Raw genomic sequence first — 16,957 nt, forward strand, 5'->3', positions numbered from 1 at the left:
ATGTGATTTTCCCAAAATACTTTTAGAAAGAACGTTTCCAATAAAAACACTTCGAAAGACAGTGGGCTGTTTTTTATTACAACTGGGCATGATGATGGCTTGGACAGGTGCTACTTATCTTTCTCTCCCTGTTTTGGCATTTAGGATTTCTAGACATAGAAAGACAGTGGGTGGAGTGATGTATGTAGGAAGCTCTGGTCCACCACATTTTTACACTGGAGAGCTGTTTTTGTTTAACTGTTTGATATACGGACAAAAGCGGTTTTGGGGGTGGGGTGTGAAGGGGCGGGGGAGGTGGGGAGGTGGGGCGGTCTGGTGTGGGGGGGAGACAGGTAGACGCGGCAGAAGTTAAAAACTGTGATACTTCCTGAGTACTTTTCTATTGCAAAACCGTGTGATTCTGATGATTTAAAAAGTATTAGGGGGGAGGTGGAAGCCCATTTGTAGATATGGTTGTCACTGCCATCTGTATACAACTCATTCTTTGTTCTCCCACTTTGAACCTTCCCAGCAGTACCCTCTCAATCTCACCATATCTCTCCCACCAAGTATAAATTGGAGCTCTGAGAGATCAATTTCAAGTCACTAAATTCAAACTTCTTCTCTTCAAACACCTCTGACCAACCATACAGCGTATCCGCCAATGGCACCCATCTATTCTTCTTTTTCAGTTGTTTCAACAGCCCTGCTAATCTCTGTAGTGACGAGCTTCTTAATGGCTGCCTCAGCAGGTAACTTCTACCAAGACTTTGACATCACTTGGGGAGACGGGCGTGCTAAGATACTCAACAATGGAGAGCTTCTCACTCTTTCCCTTGACAAGACCTCTGGATCTGGTTTCCAGTCCAAGAACGAGTATCTGTTTGGTAAGATTGACATGCAGCTCAAACTTGTTCCTGGAAACTCTGCTGGCACTGTCACTGCCTATTATGTAAGCCCGCCTTTCATATTACTTGTTGCACATCATCCTCCATTTGATGACAATTTGTTCTCCTGATTAGTATATAGTTCTTATTCATGTATGTGTGTATTTGCAGTTATCTTCACAAGGGCCAACCCATGATGAAATCGACTTCGAATTCCTGGGCAATCTCAGTGGTGATCCATACATTCTTCACACTAATGTGTTCAGCCAAGGCAAGGGAAACAGAGAACAGCAGTTCTACCTTTGGTTTGACCCAACTGCTGATTTCCATACCTATTCCATACTTTGGAATCCGCAGCGGATTATGTAAGTGCTATTATTCTAATCTCCAATACTGCAATCTGGTTTATGTTTTTTGGGTTTTTGTATTGATTTACTCATCTGGGGTATCTCTGTTTCAGCTTCTCTGTGGATGGCACCCCCATCAGGGAGTTCAAGAACTCTGAGTCAATTGGTGTTTCATACCCAAAGAACCAGCCCATGAGGATATACTCCAGTCTCTGGAATGCAGATGACTGGGCAACAAGAGGTGGGCTTGTCAAGACAGACTGGACCCAAGCTCCCTTCACTGCTTCCTATAGGAACTTCAATGCAGATGCCTGCATCTGGTCTTCTGGAGCATCTTCTTGCAGTTCAAATACTCCCACTTCTACCTCCACCAGTACAGAGTGGTACTCACAAGAGCTTGATTCCACAAGCCAAGAGAGAATGAAATGGGTGCAGAAGAATTACATGATCTACAATTACTGCTCTGACACCAAGCGATTCCCACAGGGCCTTCCTCCTGAATGCACTGCCACCACCATGTGATAGAGGAAACACAACCTTAAGGCCATTCACTTCATTGTTTGCTTCTGTAATTTCAAAATTCAATTCTTTCATTCTTAATCATTTTAATCGCCATTAGAAGAACAGAAATACCACATTGTTTACATTGTATATATACATACAATAAAAGATCACTTTCTCCTTAAATGGCATGTAACAGTGTGTCAACCTCATATCATGGATCCTTTCAAAGTACTAGACAAAGAACAGAAGGTACATTGAAAAGGATTTCCTTCTAGGTTTAGTACAAACCAGAAGCAGCTACAGTAAAATCCACATAAACATTAATCTACTAATAATGCATATTTGAGTGATTTTAGAAAACGTTTTTAGTATTTTTAACACTTAAATGATAACAAATTTTAGGTGTTAAAAATATTAAAAGAGTTTTCTAAAATCACTATCACATGATATCTAAGTCACTCAAGGAGATTATTAGGATTTCTGAATACATATATGATAGTCAAAGAGATTTTAAAAGTCTTATTCATAATTAAAAAAATTATATATTTGATTAAAAGATTTTAAATACTTTTGAAATTGGAATAATAACCTAAAATGACCCATTTTGGATATCATTACCCTTCCTTTTTCCTAAAAAATGGCATCTCTCTCCCATTCCCGAATCATTTCCCCCTCATTTTTTCAATTGTGATATCTCGTTCTTCTCTCCATCTCCATGTATGTTTTATTCTCTCCATACTTTCTTCCTTCTTTCAATGAATTTTTAAGTGAAGTTCAAACTCATAAAAAGGATCAATAAAAATCAGCCACAACTCTCTCATCTTTCTTTCTTTTTCAAAATTCTTCATCATTTTCTTTATTTTTTGTTAGGGTTTTTTGCATGGTTTTTGTGAGGGTTTTTTTGTTATTGTTTTATGTTGCAATTGTTTGCATTGATTTTTGTTAGGGTTTTTTTTTAACAGTTTTATTTCAACTTTAATAATGTTTTTTGTTAGGGTTATTTGGGCCACTTTTAATTGGGGTATTTTGTAATTGTCTTTCATTGGATTTTTTGCATATGTTTTTTATCAAGATTTTAATTTAGACTTTCTAAGGTGGGATTTTGGTTGAGTTTTTTTTTCCTTTTTCTTTTTGAGATTTGGGTTGGTGTTTATGTTAGACAAGAAAGTCTTGTACTCTACACATGCATGGAGATATACCAAATAAAAATAAAAATATCGGTAGCTATTTTGAGGTAGTCACCTTTTGAGCCGTTAGTGGCTCCTATTACGACTGTATTCGTTGACTTGGCGTTGCTTTTTCGGGGTCAGCTAGACTGTAGGTGATGTGGCTGTGCCAGGTGTCATTTTTCCTTGTCTCTCTGTTTTGACATTTATGATTGTTAGCAAGTAGCTAATGTTGACAGGATAAACCCCCTAACTATGGGGGTGAGGGCTTTGGGTACAATTGGTGTTTGGTAGAAGGGAAAGTAGATCTGCTGTTTCCACTCTTGAACCAGCTGTACGGTAGATACCTTTCTTGATTTTTGGTTTTTCAAAACATAGGAAGTAAAATCTTAGTAAATCTTTTATATATATTATATATATATATAAATTTTAAAAATTAAATATTTTACCATCTCAAATTTTAAAATTTTTAATAATAAAATTTTTTTAAAAAAAATTAATCTAAAGGGCAATAAAGGGCACTACTGCGGATTCACACGAGAATTCGATAGCTCTTTCAAATGGAGTGACCCCACCTGTAACTGGCTTTATCACAGGAATTTTCCTTTGCTCGAATGGATGGATAGCTTGAACTAGCTTTCGACCACTGGATCTTGTCTTTCATCTAAGCCTTGAAAGTAAGTTTAATTTAGTTTAAAAGAAGCTTAGGCCAACAGAATGAATAGAATAGTAGACATGCAGTCGTAAAGCCGCATCAGAGAAGGCATCGAATAGGACAAGGAACTGAAAAGAAAACAAAATGTTAATAGCAGGGCAGGGATAAAGATAGGCATTTTCTTTTACGACCCTTTTTTTATGGCATCCCCACGATCCAATTCGTTCCAATCAATGTACTGGCTTGTTTTCTGTCCATTTCAGCTTCTGGGTTGATGGCATCCCCATCATGGAGTTGAAGAACTTGGAGTCAGCTGGTGTTCCCTTCCCACAGAGCCAGCCTATGGGGATATACTCCAGTTTATGGATTGCAGATGACTGGGCAACAAGAGGGGGGCCTTGTCAAGACTCACTGGAGCCAAGCTCCTTTCACGGCTTCCTTTAGGAGCTTGAATGCTGATGCTTGTATATTGTATTCTGGAACATCTTCTTGCAGTTGGGACTCTCCTCCATGGCTCTCACAAGTGCTTGATTTCAAGGACCAGCAGAAGATGAAATGGGTTGAGGACAACTACATGATTTACAACTACTGCGCTGATACAGGGCGGTTCCCCCAGGGCCTTCCTACAGAATGCACAGTAACTTAAAAGGCGCTTGACCCATGGTACTATTCTTTCCTTGTTCCCCATCTTAGTTTCCACTGAAAAACATGAGAGAAATCAGTGTTACAATGTATATATATATATATAGACAATATATATAATAAAATATCATAAATGAATACATTGTTGTGTGATGTTTGGCATTTTTCTTTCTTTTTTCTTGCTCTTAATTCAGTGCAAATAATATGAAGTAAACTGCATTTGAAGCCATGAGAATCACCTGCCTTTTTAGGGCTTTAACTCGGCTTGTGCTATCAGACTATCAATGTTTGTTTGTTGTCTGACTGATGCACTTGGAACTACCAACTGGCAATGATGGTGGCTTGGGCAGGTGCTATTTGTCTCTCTCCCTGTTTTTTGGCATTTAGGAGATTAGAATCCTTCACACTAGGAAAAATGGCCGAGGGGAAGCAGTGGTCCAGCACATCTTTACACTGAAATGCCCTTTATGTGGTCTGGATCTTAAGCCAAAGGCTTTACTACAGTAAAAAGAAAATGATTGGAATCAAGTAATGATCAATATCAAATGATCAGGATAAGCTTTTGTGAGCTTTTAACTACTTTGATATACTGGAAAGGATTCCAAACCTGGTTGGGGGGCGCGGCAGAACTTAAAAGCAAGGATATTTGCTGAGTACTTTTGGATTGTGATACCGTATTACCACGTGATTGTGATGATTTTAAAAATATCACTAAGGCAGTTCTCTCTCTCTCTCTCTCTCTCTCTCTCTCTTAGTGAATGGATTTTGTTAGAAACCTAATAGACAAAAGGTTTTATTGAAATAACGGAGTTTTGGGCAAAATAGCCTTATTATTAATTTAAGTTGAAACCACAATATTATGAATATGAATTAAGCAAACAATGGAAACATATCAACTACCTCCATAAGAGGTAATGTTACCAATTAAGTTATATGAAGATAATTTTGCATGCATAGCATAAATTAAAGAATGATGTATTAAGGGTGATAGAATTAAGTTATATGAAGATAGTAAATTTATTTTCAAAGGCATTATTAATTGCAATACTCAAGAAACTGATTGGAATACGTCACTTAAAAATCTTTATGTTGAGCTACTGGAGAAAATATAATCATGTCAACATAAGGGGAAGCTAATTGATAAGAATATCACTACACTATATTCTTTTTCCCTTCATCTAAGTTTTGTCCCATTGAGTTTTACTAGCAGGGTTTTTAACGAGGCAATTGTAGTAGTCCAAAAGAGTATTATACTCTTTTTCCTTCACTAAAGTTTTTTCTATATGGTTTTTCCTAATAAAATTTTAATAAGGTATACTCTTATTATCATCTATAATAATATATATTTCTTTGTGACTCCTTGTAAAAGGGAAGACCTCTAATGAAAATTCATTCCATTTTCTTTTATTCCAATTTTTTTTTTAATATTTATGTTTATTCTCTCTTCTTTTCTTCTTCTCATTCTTTTATTTTAAGACATAAATATATTTGTTAAAATATTTAAAATTTATATTGAAGAAGAAGAAGTTTAAAAGCTATTTCTAAATTTAAAACATCAAAGTCAATTTTAGTTTAACTTTTAATTTGTTTTTTTTATTTTATCATAAATTTGAAAATGTTTTTTAAACTTTCATATTTAAAAAAATTAATAATAATAAATTTTATGCAATTTACTAAATCAATAAAAGATTTTATCCTCAATTTCACTTTATTACACAACTTATATATCTAATTTTACTTTATAACTAAATATCATTAATTTCATAACAAAAATAAGAAAATAATTTAATTAAGATGACCCACCATAACTAACTAATAACAAAAACAAAATTATAACACTTAAACTATCCCTAATATTTTCTTTATTCAATCATTGCATTTAAGATGGTCTTGCACCATGCAATAATAATTCTAAACCTTTCATATATTAATTATAAAATTCAGTTCATAAATATATTTACTTGCTGTAATAAAGAAATTATTAGCAGCACATGAGTTCATGGCATCTCTTTTAAATTAATCCTATTTTCCAGTTAATAAATAATAATAATAATAATAATAATAATATGGAAAAATCTATATTAGGAACATGTAAAATACAAATTAATAATCCTTTTTTTATAAAAAAATAAAATAAAATAAAAATCCTACATCTAGGTTACTTCTCAAGATATTTACCTATCTAATTTTTTTTACTTTTATTTTGTTATTTTAAAATTTTGTTTCATCTTAAAACTATAATTAATAATTGTGATTTTAAAATAGAAATTGCCGGGGCGTACCTTTCAGTACACTGGACTTAATAATAATAATAATAATTATTATTATTATTAAAAAAAATTAAAAAGAAAGTAATTTAGACCTTGAAAATGCTAAAAGGTAACTGCCGTTTTGGCATTGTTGTTAGTTTCCATTTATTGTCTCTTGCTCATGATTCTAGGAATATTTCACACATAACTCAATTCTCTTCCCTTTTTAAATCCTGATGACTTTCACATAACTTTATTTCCTTTCCCATATTCTCCTAGATTTTCCCGAGAAAAAAACAAGAAAATCTCGTCAACTTTCAAGAAGCTTTTGGAATCTGCAAGTTTTTGGACTTGATATGTCGGACGATTATGAAACCCCGAGTCCTGATGGAACCCAGTTTCCGGATGGCTTGAGGGTCCTGGCGGTTGATGACAATGTAGTTTGTCTGAAAATCCTCGTAACTTTGCTTGAGCAATGTCGGTACAAAGGTCAGTTTCTGATGCTTTCTTGATCGATATAAAACCCTTGATCTTATATTCAAGAACGAGTTGTTTCAAGAAACCCCTTAAATTCATGGTTAGATTCTGTAAGAACTTATGGAAAAATTCTATCTTAATGGAGAAGATATCCATGGTTGGATATTGTCTTGATATGTTTAATTCTTGTGAAAAAATTTGAACTGGGTTGATGCAGTTACTGCTACAACGAAGGCTTGTGAAGCTCTGGAGATGTTGAGGGAGAACCGAGAAAATTTCGATATTGTGATCACCGACGTGAAGATGCCGGACATGGACGGATTCACGCTTCTGAAGATCATAGGACTCGAAATGGACATACCAGTAATCAGTAAGTAAGCTTAGAAACCGGCCATTAATGATCATCTGTTTCTTGATGATGATTCTCCGACCATGGATTGATTCAGATATGGTGATTATTTTGAGTTGCAGTGACGTCTGTGAACGACGACAGAAGCACGGTCTTGAAGGGGATAAGGCATGGCGCCCGGGACTATCTGCTGAAGCCTGTGAGGGTGTTGGAGATCAAGAACATATGGCAGCATGTTGTAAGGAAAAATTTGTTTGATTCCGGTAAGCCTGGCGTCAAGGAGGAAAAAGCTATGGAGATGGAGAAAAGCAAGGAGAAAGAAGAAGGAGGAGAAGAAGAAGAAGAAGATCATCCCAAGGAACATTCTTTTGAAGATGGATCCGTCCGGAAGAAACAGCGGCTTAATTGGACGTCTGAGCTCCATATCAAATTTCTCAACGCCATTCACCAGCTGGAAACAGCAGATAGTAGGTGTTTGATTTAAAAAGTAGTCGTTTCTCGTAATGTGGATTAGGTCTAACTCAATCTTACATGCCTTTTGTATCTGCAGAGGCGGTTCCAAAGAAAATACTTGAAATCATGAACGAGCCAGGGCTTAGTAGGGAGAATGTTGCTAGCCATCTACAGGTGAATTCAACTTCAGTACTCGTCCTCCATTATTCGGGTTTTATTCGCATACATATAGTCTAATCTAATCTGCGATTTGGCTCATGTAGAAGTACAGAAAAATGCTGAGGAAGAATTGTGCTAAAGTGAGCCAACAAATGGATAATAGTAACCTTGATCGGAGTAGAAGGGGCCGGCGCCCATCACATGCTGCCATCTTTTCTGAAAGCCAAGGCTATGGTTCAAGAAACCCGGATAGCAGATGGGAAGTAAATGGTGATACTAAAGCTGAGAAGCCTTATACACCTAGCTCTTCCCTTATGTATGCAAAGCCCCTCCTGCAACCTGTGGAGAATCAGAATATGTTGTTCCAGCAGTGCCTGCAATCTCCTCAATTGGCTGTGTCTTCAAGGATGCATTTGCCTGGGCTTGGAGGGCTCCTCTCAGCTCCAGCGTGGCCGGGAAGACCACCTTGTCCTCTGCCAGAGTTCAGTGGGCCAAAGGTTAAGACCTGTTTTCCAGGACAACAGCTGCCTGATGGCTCCATGGGTGTTTCTCCGCAATTTCCTAATTATAGCACCAGCTCTGAGCCTTGCCCTTTTCCATTTCCTGAGCCCTCTTTCGCATTCGCTGATTTCTCTCCATCTTATCAAACACTACCAGATGCTTCAACTGGAATGGAGACTGTCAATCCAAATTTCTCTCTAGGTAACCTCATGAGATCCTTCAATTTTCCCAATATGAATGTCATCTGCAGATGAGAAACTAGCTGTTCAGATTTCTTGCAACTGAATCATTGGTTTGTTGTTTCAGTTCAACATGAGGGAGGCCTGGTTAACTTCAATCGGGGGCAAACAACAGCAGGGTGTCCACTCAACATACAAGGTCTAAACATGGAGAGCTTAAAGGTAAATAGCCAGATATTTATGCAACATTGTCAGGAGAATCCAGACAGAGAGAGTAGCATCCATCTCAACAGTTGTAGGTCCACGGATGATGACCTTAGCGCAATGGTGAAACAGGTATAACAAAGTCTTGTTAAGAACCACATTCCTCAGCTAGTTGCAGACAACGGTGTCTTGCAATAGTTCTTTAATGATCTGTTATATATAAGGATCTCTCCTTGATCTGAGTACTTCTATATTGCAGTTTCACTACAACGGCCCGCCTAATTTGTGATCAAGCCCTTGAAGCTGCCTTACAACTAATCACGCCATACAAGGCTGATTTGCTGATTATTATTCAAGTGGGGATAAATCCCTTGACAATAGTGATACAGAGCTAGCTGCTGATTTGGATTAAAGATTAGGTAGAAATTTTTATTAGATTCAGTGAAACACTCTGTTTATTGTAGAGATTGTCATAGCCAATGGATCAGTGAGGATCATTTCATGTTCAGTCTCTTTCATTTTGCTTGCTTTCATTTTATCAGAACTTGCGAAATGATAGTATGCCATTCAATGAAACCCGGTCCAGAAACTACTAAATGTTGAATTCAAAGCAGGACTCATAGATGGTACTGGTACAAAACAGACCTTAAAGAGTACATGTTACTTGAAAACCAGAAAACTAGAGAGAAAGGAGGAGTTCTCTAGTTATTTTCAGCTGGCACAACACAAAAAACATAAGCGTAGACACATAGTTAACCAAAAAAACTAGCAGAGAAGGAAGCAGATTTTTGCTTATTCATCGATAGGCTTGCGAGCGAGAACTACTGAATTGATGACTTCATTAGTAGGATGGAAAATGGTGAGAACCTCAAATCCAAGCAAGTCCTCCTCCTCAACCACAGGGTACAGGAAAGCTCTAGCCCCTTTCGCGCTTCTCACAAGTAGAGTTCCCCCTTCCTTCATATACTTCCTCACATGCCCAAGAATCTTAACCTTCTCCTCCTTACTCATCCCCACCAGTGCTGCCAAAAAGATGCAGTCATACTCCCCAAGCTTGTCCCTAACTTCCATTATATCGCGAGTCTCAAACTTCACGCGCCTCTGCAGCTCAGCATCAGAGGCTACCAATTGGCGAGCCACAGCGTTAGCTGATTCATCCATATCAAAGTTGTCGAAACAGGTGGATTTCATGTGATGTGTGGCCATTATAAGGGTGGTAAGAGGCAGTGGACCAGAGCCAATGAAGGCCACCTTCTTGGGCTGCACAACCCCATTGTCACTAAGAATTCTGTACTCCAAGTTGGCCAGCTTAACATAATTCCCATAGTATGGAAACAGGTTGAGATTGTTGAGGGCTTGGGGGACATTTGTGAGGAAAGTTGAGAACTCAAGCTCAAGTAGGCCTTCAGCTCTGCCACAGAGAGTTATGAGGCTTTGGCGAATCAGCTGAATTTCTTCTGGTAAGCCTGTGATGTCTATGGATGATGGAGGGGTGCAGAGCTTCACAAGGTGGGTGAAGAGGCTGTTGACTTGCTTTGAAGGCCTCAGGGACTCAAGCTTGCAGATGTTGGCATGGATTTGTACAATGCGAGCTATGAGAAGCTCAGTGGAGACATTGGTTTTGAGGGAAGATTGCTGCAGAGAAGCCATGGTTTGAACAGAGACTAGGTATATAAGTTGCGTGAGGAGGTTGTGTGTTGGCCATGAGAAGGCTTTTCCACTATTTATAGATGTAAGTTCAAGTGATTAGAATTTTTCTTTTTTTAATATGCAATTATTTTAATATTGATGTTCATCACCTGAAAAAGGGAAGAAAAAAAAAAGAAGAAAAAGAAAAGAAAGAAGCTGATTTAGAGGTCAACCAAGGCATGGAGCTCCATGCAATGGGAATCAAATAGCAACATGTGTCAAAGGGTTTGATGAAAAAACAAATTTGATGTTGGCATAGGTTGATAATTTTAATTTGATAGCTTCATATTCGTTGTTGGTTCACATGAGCTTAAGTTTTTAGACCCTTTTCCAAGCTGAATTTGTTCATTTAGATTCTGAATTATTCTATTTCATTTTTATCGTCACTTAAAATTTAAATATCATAAATTTAAATCTCATATAGAAGCCAATATAATTTCTTGTTGAGCATAAGGTCCCAAAAATCAAATCCATCTTTAAATCAAAAGAACTATGTATAATTTTTCGGGTTTTTGAATCATATCAAGTGTTTCTTATCACTTATCCCATCTTAATTTATCACCAATTTGCTCAATATAATTTTCGATCATATCATGGTATGCAAAAGTAAGATTTAATCAAAAACAACAAACTTAGTCTAACATTTATTTTTGTATCTTTTTTTTTCTTTTTTTTGTTTTGAATATTTATTTAACAATCTAAATTAACATCCTTATAATTTTGTGTAAATTTCATGAAAAGTTTATGTTCATGGGTGTCACTATACCATATCCATTATAGCACACAATCACCAAAGGAGGAAACCTAGCCAGATGGGCATTGGCACAAAGATTTGTTTGAAAGAAAAAACAAAGTGTAGTGTGTTGGGTGCATGGCTTTGATTCTTTCCACACGAGGTGTGGTGGTGCCTTGGGTGAATAGATATAATGAGGTATGCAGATACTCTAGCTTGGGTCATGTTCACACCTTGATGCAGTGAGAGACGCGTGCCTCATGCCTCATTTCCTATTTCATATAGTCAAATGTTGGGTCTCATTCTTTGTTTGTTTTTTTTTTTAAATTTTGTTGAATATTCAATTACATGGTCCCCAATTTTAATTTATTTTTCCTAGTTTTCCACTTCTAAAATTTTTGTCAACTTTTTTCCCGTCATTTGAAAATTTTTCATATGAAAAGTGATGGATATCTAATCCGCTTAGAAAAAACATCAACTTCTTAAGTTTCTTGTTTCAAGTTTGTTTGTAAAAGCAACCGATCATTGACATTACACGAAAGGGTTACTTAAAAATTTATATGGCGTGTAAAAGCAAATTTACTAAAAAAAACACTAATAAATAAATAAAGTTTTTAAAAATTTTGACAGTGATTTATACTATTTCAAATTTTCTTTTGTTAGTTTTATACCGTTTCAAATTAGACATGTTTTTTTCTTTCTTTTTCTAAAGTTAGAAAATAGAATGGATCATTTTGGGAAATATTACAAATGTCATTTTTTTCATGTTTCAATATATATATATATAGAAAAGAACAAGAAAAAAAAAAAAAACATTTTTTTAGACGTGTGTCTTATTTTCATTTCAGCTACTAATTGGAATTGGGCTTCTCGAGGCTCAACACGCTATGTTTTCAAAATTAAAAAAGAAAGAAAGAAAAGGTCACTGCACCATGGAATTGGGCTTGTCCAGCACTTGGAGCCCAATTCCATGGTGCAGTCACCATGGAATTGGGCCTAAGTTCTCAAGCTTTAGACTTGCATTGATTCAACATTCAGCCCACATGTGTAATAATTTCAAATTTTCAACACATTTTATAAGTTTATAATTGATCTTCATAAGATTATAGAACTTCAATATGTTTTATATATGTTATTGAATTTTATAAAATTTATTCATATTTTTCTTTATATATTTGAACTTTATAATTGCAATTTATGGTGATTACCAAAAAGATTACCATCAATATATTTTATTTACTCTTTTAAATAAATTTATAACCCTAAAATTGATTATATATTTTTTAAAATTATTATAAGTAAATATATTATATGCTTTTGAGCCAAAGACATTCCATACTTTAGGCAAGGACTTAGGTTATGTTTGGTTCTTGGAAAATATTAGGGAAGGAAAAAAAATGTTGAGGAAAATTATTTTCTCATGTTTAATTTTCTTATAAAAAATACAAAAGAAAGTTAAATATAATTAAAATCATTAAGATACATTAGTTAAATTAAGTTATTAAATCACTTCAAGTTATAAGTTGGTTTACTAAAAACCCACTTAGATACATAAGAGACGTAACACATAACTAAAATCATTCCTTAAAAACATTAAAGTTTAACACAATCTAAAAGGGAAAAAAATATTAATAATAAGGCTCTAATTAATTATGTATTAAAAAAAATCTCAATAATAGTTTTTGATAACACTTAGTCAAAAGCAATTTTATTTTTTATTTTTAGAATTTTAGAAACAAAATTATTTTTAAGAATTGAACTCTTGCCAACAATTTTCTCAATTAATCTTACATGAAAGCAATATACAGATTTAGATAATACTATGTTTACAATCTATTCTTTGTATATTCAAGTATTTTTCAAAACACTCTATAAAAAACACCTCAAATTTATTTTGAAAAATGCTCATATTTTCAATTCTCAATCTGTCTTCAATTCAAAATCCATTAAACATAATTTTAAAATTTTAAAAATATTTTATATTCCAAAAAATAGAAAATTATGTTTGTTAATAGTTATCAAACATGATTGGTTTTTGTAACATGAAAAGATATAGGGTTATTTGAAAACTATTTTCAAAAGTAGTTTTCTATTCTTCAAAAAAAAAATAGAAAAGCATGTTTAACAACCCAAAATTGTTTTGCGTTTTTTGTTCTTAAAAACAAAAAAATAAGGTATTTTTAGATAACTTTTTTAATTTTTTTTGTTATTTTTATTTATTTTCCAAAGGTTGTTTTAAAAAAATAATTATGCAAAAGATGTAAAATGATTAAAAAAACATTAAACATAAAAATTATTTTTGAAACATATTTAAAAATATTTAAAATAGATTAAAAACATTTTAAGTTTCAAACATAATTTTTCTTTACAAAATATCATATAACAGTTTTCAAAAACTATTATCAAAAATAATTTTGTAGAACTATTTTTTAAAATAGTTATCAAACATGCCAATAATGTTTGATATAAATTGGGCCATAAATGTTGAGTGGCTAATGACTATCCTCTTTGTTGACTAGGACCTTTTGTATAGGATCAAAATTTGAGTCCCCTCCATTTCAATCAATAATGTATGTTTAGTTACCGGGAAAATATGAGGGTAAAAGATTAAAAAAATAAATAGTAGAAGCAAATGGAATGTATTAGATTATGTTTGGTTCCTTCAAGATTTGAGGAAAAATACGGAAAAAAAAAATATTATAGAAAGGAAAAGTAGAAGAAAAAAAAAAGTAAAGAAAAATAAAAATATATTTAAAGTGAATAAATTATTTTCATATGGTACTTCATATTCATTTCACTTATTTTAATTTTTCTATATAAGTGAGATCGCATAAGTTTTTAATTATTTTAACTATATTTAATTTTTTATATTTTTATAATAAAACAATAATAAGAAAATCATTTTCCTTAAGTCATATTTAGTTCTTGAAAATTTCGAAAGAAAATGTAAGAAAAAAAAATAGAAGGAAAAAGGAAAAAGTGGAAGGATGAAAAAAAACGAAAGAAAATAAAAAAAGGTATTGTGGACCCCGCATTTCGGCTCATGCACTTCCACTCGATGGCGAACTCGCTTTCTACTTGAAAATGATTTATTATTTTATTATTATTACTATATGTTTTTTTTTTTTTTAGAAAATGACTTGGAGTCATCACTTTTTTTTTTTTTTTAAAGGTAAACAAAATAGAAAGAAAATCTTAAGTGTGACTCCTTATTTGGAAAATGTGGTCTGTGAAAAACCAAATCGGGCTCAAGGGTCAAGTTACTTATTAGGAAGGTACGGTAAAGACCGTAGCACCCCTCTAAGTCCCTAAAAACGGGTCTCTACTGATGAAATGAAGCACATATGGTAATTGATTGATCAAACACGGATACCAAGAAGTGATCATACACTGGGAGCCAAAACGTGCACGGAGAACGATCAAAGTGTAAGTGGGTGCATACCTTAGCAGCAAGCCATTATGCGCTATTATGTAAACAATGTTAGTTCAAGTATAAAATTATCAGGAAATGACCAAAACCAGAGGGTTGGAGGTAAGGGAATAGATGTGTGACCCACACGGACAAGTGGCATGCAATCACACAAAGGAGGGCAGTCATGCAACATGTAGTCATGCAACATACAGTCAAGCAAAGTACGAATATACCACCCATGTCCACATACAAGTTATGACAATTAAGATGAATAATGACAAATACAACATGCTCAAAGATGATCAAGATAATATACAAGCTAGAGAATCAACACATCAAAGTCAAATGATATATAACAGTGAGTCTATGCATGTGAAGTGAGCAGAATAACCATGGCAAAATCAAAGTCACTATGCTAAGACAGGCAAGATAATCAACCAATACAATCTACGTGTCAATGTCTCAAACAAATATAGCAATGAAGCACAGAAATATCGCTATATCAGAATCCTCAATTAAGATAATCAATCAACACAATTAACATGTCAATGTCCCAAATGAATACAATAACCAAGCATGCATCCAATGATATCAAGAGCTCTCAATGTGCAATCAAGAGATAGTTACCACATTTGCCTTATCTTAAGTTCAAGCTTGACCCTTTAGTTGATCCCCAACAAAGTCGCCATTTTGTGGACCCTGCATTTCGGCTCATGCACTTCTACTCGATGGCGAACTCGCTTTCTACTTAAAAATGATTTATTATTATTTTATTATTATTATTATTATTATTATTATTATTATTATTAATATATGTTTTTTTTTTAGAAAATGACTTGGAGTCACCACTTATTTTTGTTTTATTTTTAAACGGTAAACAAAATAAAAAAGAAAATCTTAAGTGTGACTCCTTATTTAGAAAATGTGGTCTGTGAAAAGCCAAATTGGGCTTGAGGGTCAAGTTACTTATTAGTAAGGTACGGTAAAGACCGTAGCACCCCTCTAAGTCTCCAAAAACGGGTTTCTACTAATGAAATGAAGCACATATGACAATTAATTTATTAAACGCGGATACCAAGAAGTGATCATACACTGGGAACCAAGACATGCATGGAGAACGATCAAAATGTAAGTGGGTGCGTACCTTATCAACAAGCCATTATGCGCTATTATGGAAACAATGTTAGTTCAAGTATAAAATTATCACATGCAAATCAAAGAACAAGACTAAGATCAAGCAACATTCATTAAGTATAACAATAGACAATCAGAAGGGAAAACTCATAGGTAGGACCCTTACCAAAACCCAATTTATCTTGCATGAATTGGTCTCACAAATTTCATTATTTCGGAATTATGAAAATTTATTCTTACTTAAGTAAAATCAAAAGAAACGGAAAATTACTTGAGAACCAAAGTTTTGAAAATTAAATTATAGAAATTAGAAACTTGGAAATTATTTGAAGACGAAATTTTTCTTTTAAAAAAAATAAATAAAACAATAATAATAATAATAATAATAATAATAATAATGGTAATGATAATAATAATAAATAAATGTGAAAATTGGAATTTTGGGAATTGAAAATCAAATTCGGAAATTGGAAAATTAGAATTTCGGAAATTGGGAATTAAATTTGGAAATCGGAATTTTGAAGAATTATTTAAAGATGGAATTTTAAAAATAGATAAATAGATAAATAAATAAATAAATAATAACCAAAATAATAATGATTAAGTAAATAAATGAGAAAATTGAAAATTTGGAAATCGGAATTTCGAAGAATTAGAAAAAAAAAAAAAAAAACAAAGTTTTAGAAATTAAATTTGAGAATCGGAATTTCAAAAAAAGATTATTTGAAAATGGAAATTTGAAGATTAAATCTAGGAAAAAGAAATTTTGAAGAATTATTTGAGAATTGAACTTTTGAAAATTAGATTTGAAAGGAAATGGAGTTTCGAAAATTTATTTGAAAGTGGCATTTTAAAAATTAATTTCTGAATTATGGAATTTTTAGAAAATCAAATTTAAAAATTTGAATCTTGGAAAATTAAATTTAAAATTAGAACCTAAGAAAATTATTTCGAGGATTGAACTTTGAAGAATTAAATTTAAGAAATTAGAGTTTCAAAAAATTGAATTTAAGAATTGGAATTTTGGAAAATTATTTTTAAGAATTTGAATTTTGGAAATTAAATTTGAGAGAAATTGGGGTTTCGAAAATTTAAACTTAAAAATTGGAATTTTGAAAAATTATTTTAAAAAGTAAATTTGAGAATAGAATTTCGAAAAATTAAGTTTTAAGGATTGGAAACTTGAAAAATTAAACTTTGATATTAAGGTATGAAGAATAATAAAAACAAAATAAACA

The 16,957-nt window shown here is 33.4% G+C and overlaps 3 protein-coding genes and 1 pseudogene across 3 annotated transcripts; 3 read left to right on the forward strand and 1 right to left on the reverse strand.

The window, feature by feature from the left end:
• Positions 1-550: 550 nt before the first annotated feature.
• LOC117925730 (probable xyloglucan endotransglucosylase/hydrolase protein 23) lies at positions 551-1,900 on the forward strand. Its single transcript, XM_034844819.1, has 3 exons — positions 551-931; positions 1,038-1,231; positions 1,327-1,900. Exons 1-3 carry the CDS (start codon positions 644-646, stop codon positions 1,733-1,735), a joined length of 891 nt encoding a protein of 296 aa, XP_034700710.1. The 5' UTR covers positions 551-643; the 3' UTR covers positions 1,736-1,900.
• A 1,238-nt stretch (positions 1,901-3,138) lies between these two features.
• LOC117925335 lies at positions 3,139-4,184 on the forward strand (annotated as a pseudogene).
• Positions 4,185-6,703: 2,519 nt separating this feature from the next.
• Positions 6,704-9,053, forward strand: LOC117924926 (two-component response regulator ORR23-like). Its single transcript, XM_034843665.1, has 7 exons — positions 6,704-6,918; positions 7,124-7,276; positions 7,378-7,722; positions 7,806-7,882; positions 7,972-8,569; positions 8,675-8,883; positions 9,011-9,053. Exons 1-7 carry the CDS (start codon positions 6,786-6,788, stop codon positions 9,038-9,040), a joined length of 1,545 nt encoding a protein of 514 aa, XP_034699556.1. The 5' UTR covers positions 6,704-6,785; the 3' UTR covers positions 9,041-9,053.
• Positions 9,054-9,332: 279 nt separating this feature from the next.
• Positions 9,333-10,401, reverse strand: LOC117924928 (nicotianamine synthase-like). The gene has a single exon (XM_034843666.1). The coding sequence runs from the start codon at positions 10,399-10,401 to the stop codon at positions 9,544-9,546; it is 858 nt and encodes a 285-aa protein (XP_034699557.1). The 3' UTR covers positions 9,333-9,543.
• Positions 10,402-16,957: the final 6,556 nt, after the last annotated feature.

The sequence above is a fragment of the Vitis riparia genome, chromosome 11, assembly GCF_004353265.1.
Source record: "Vitis riparia cultivar Riparia Gloire de Montpellier isolate 1030 chromosome 11, EGFV_Vit.rip_1.0, whole genome shotgun sequence".
Classification (NCBI taxonomy): Eukaryota; Viridiplantae; Streptophyta; class Magnoliopsida; order Vitales; family Vitaceae; genus Vitis; species Vitis riparia.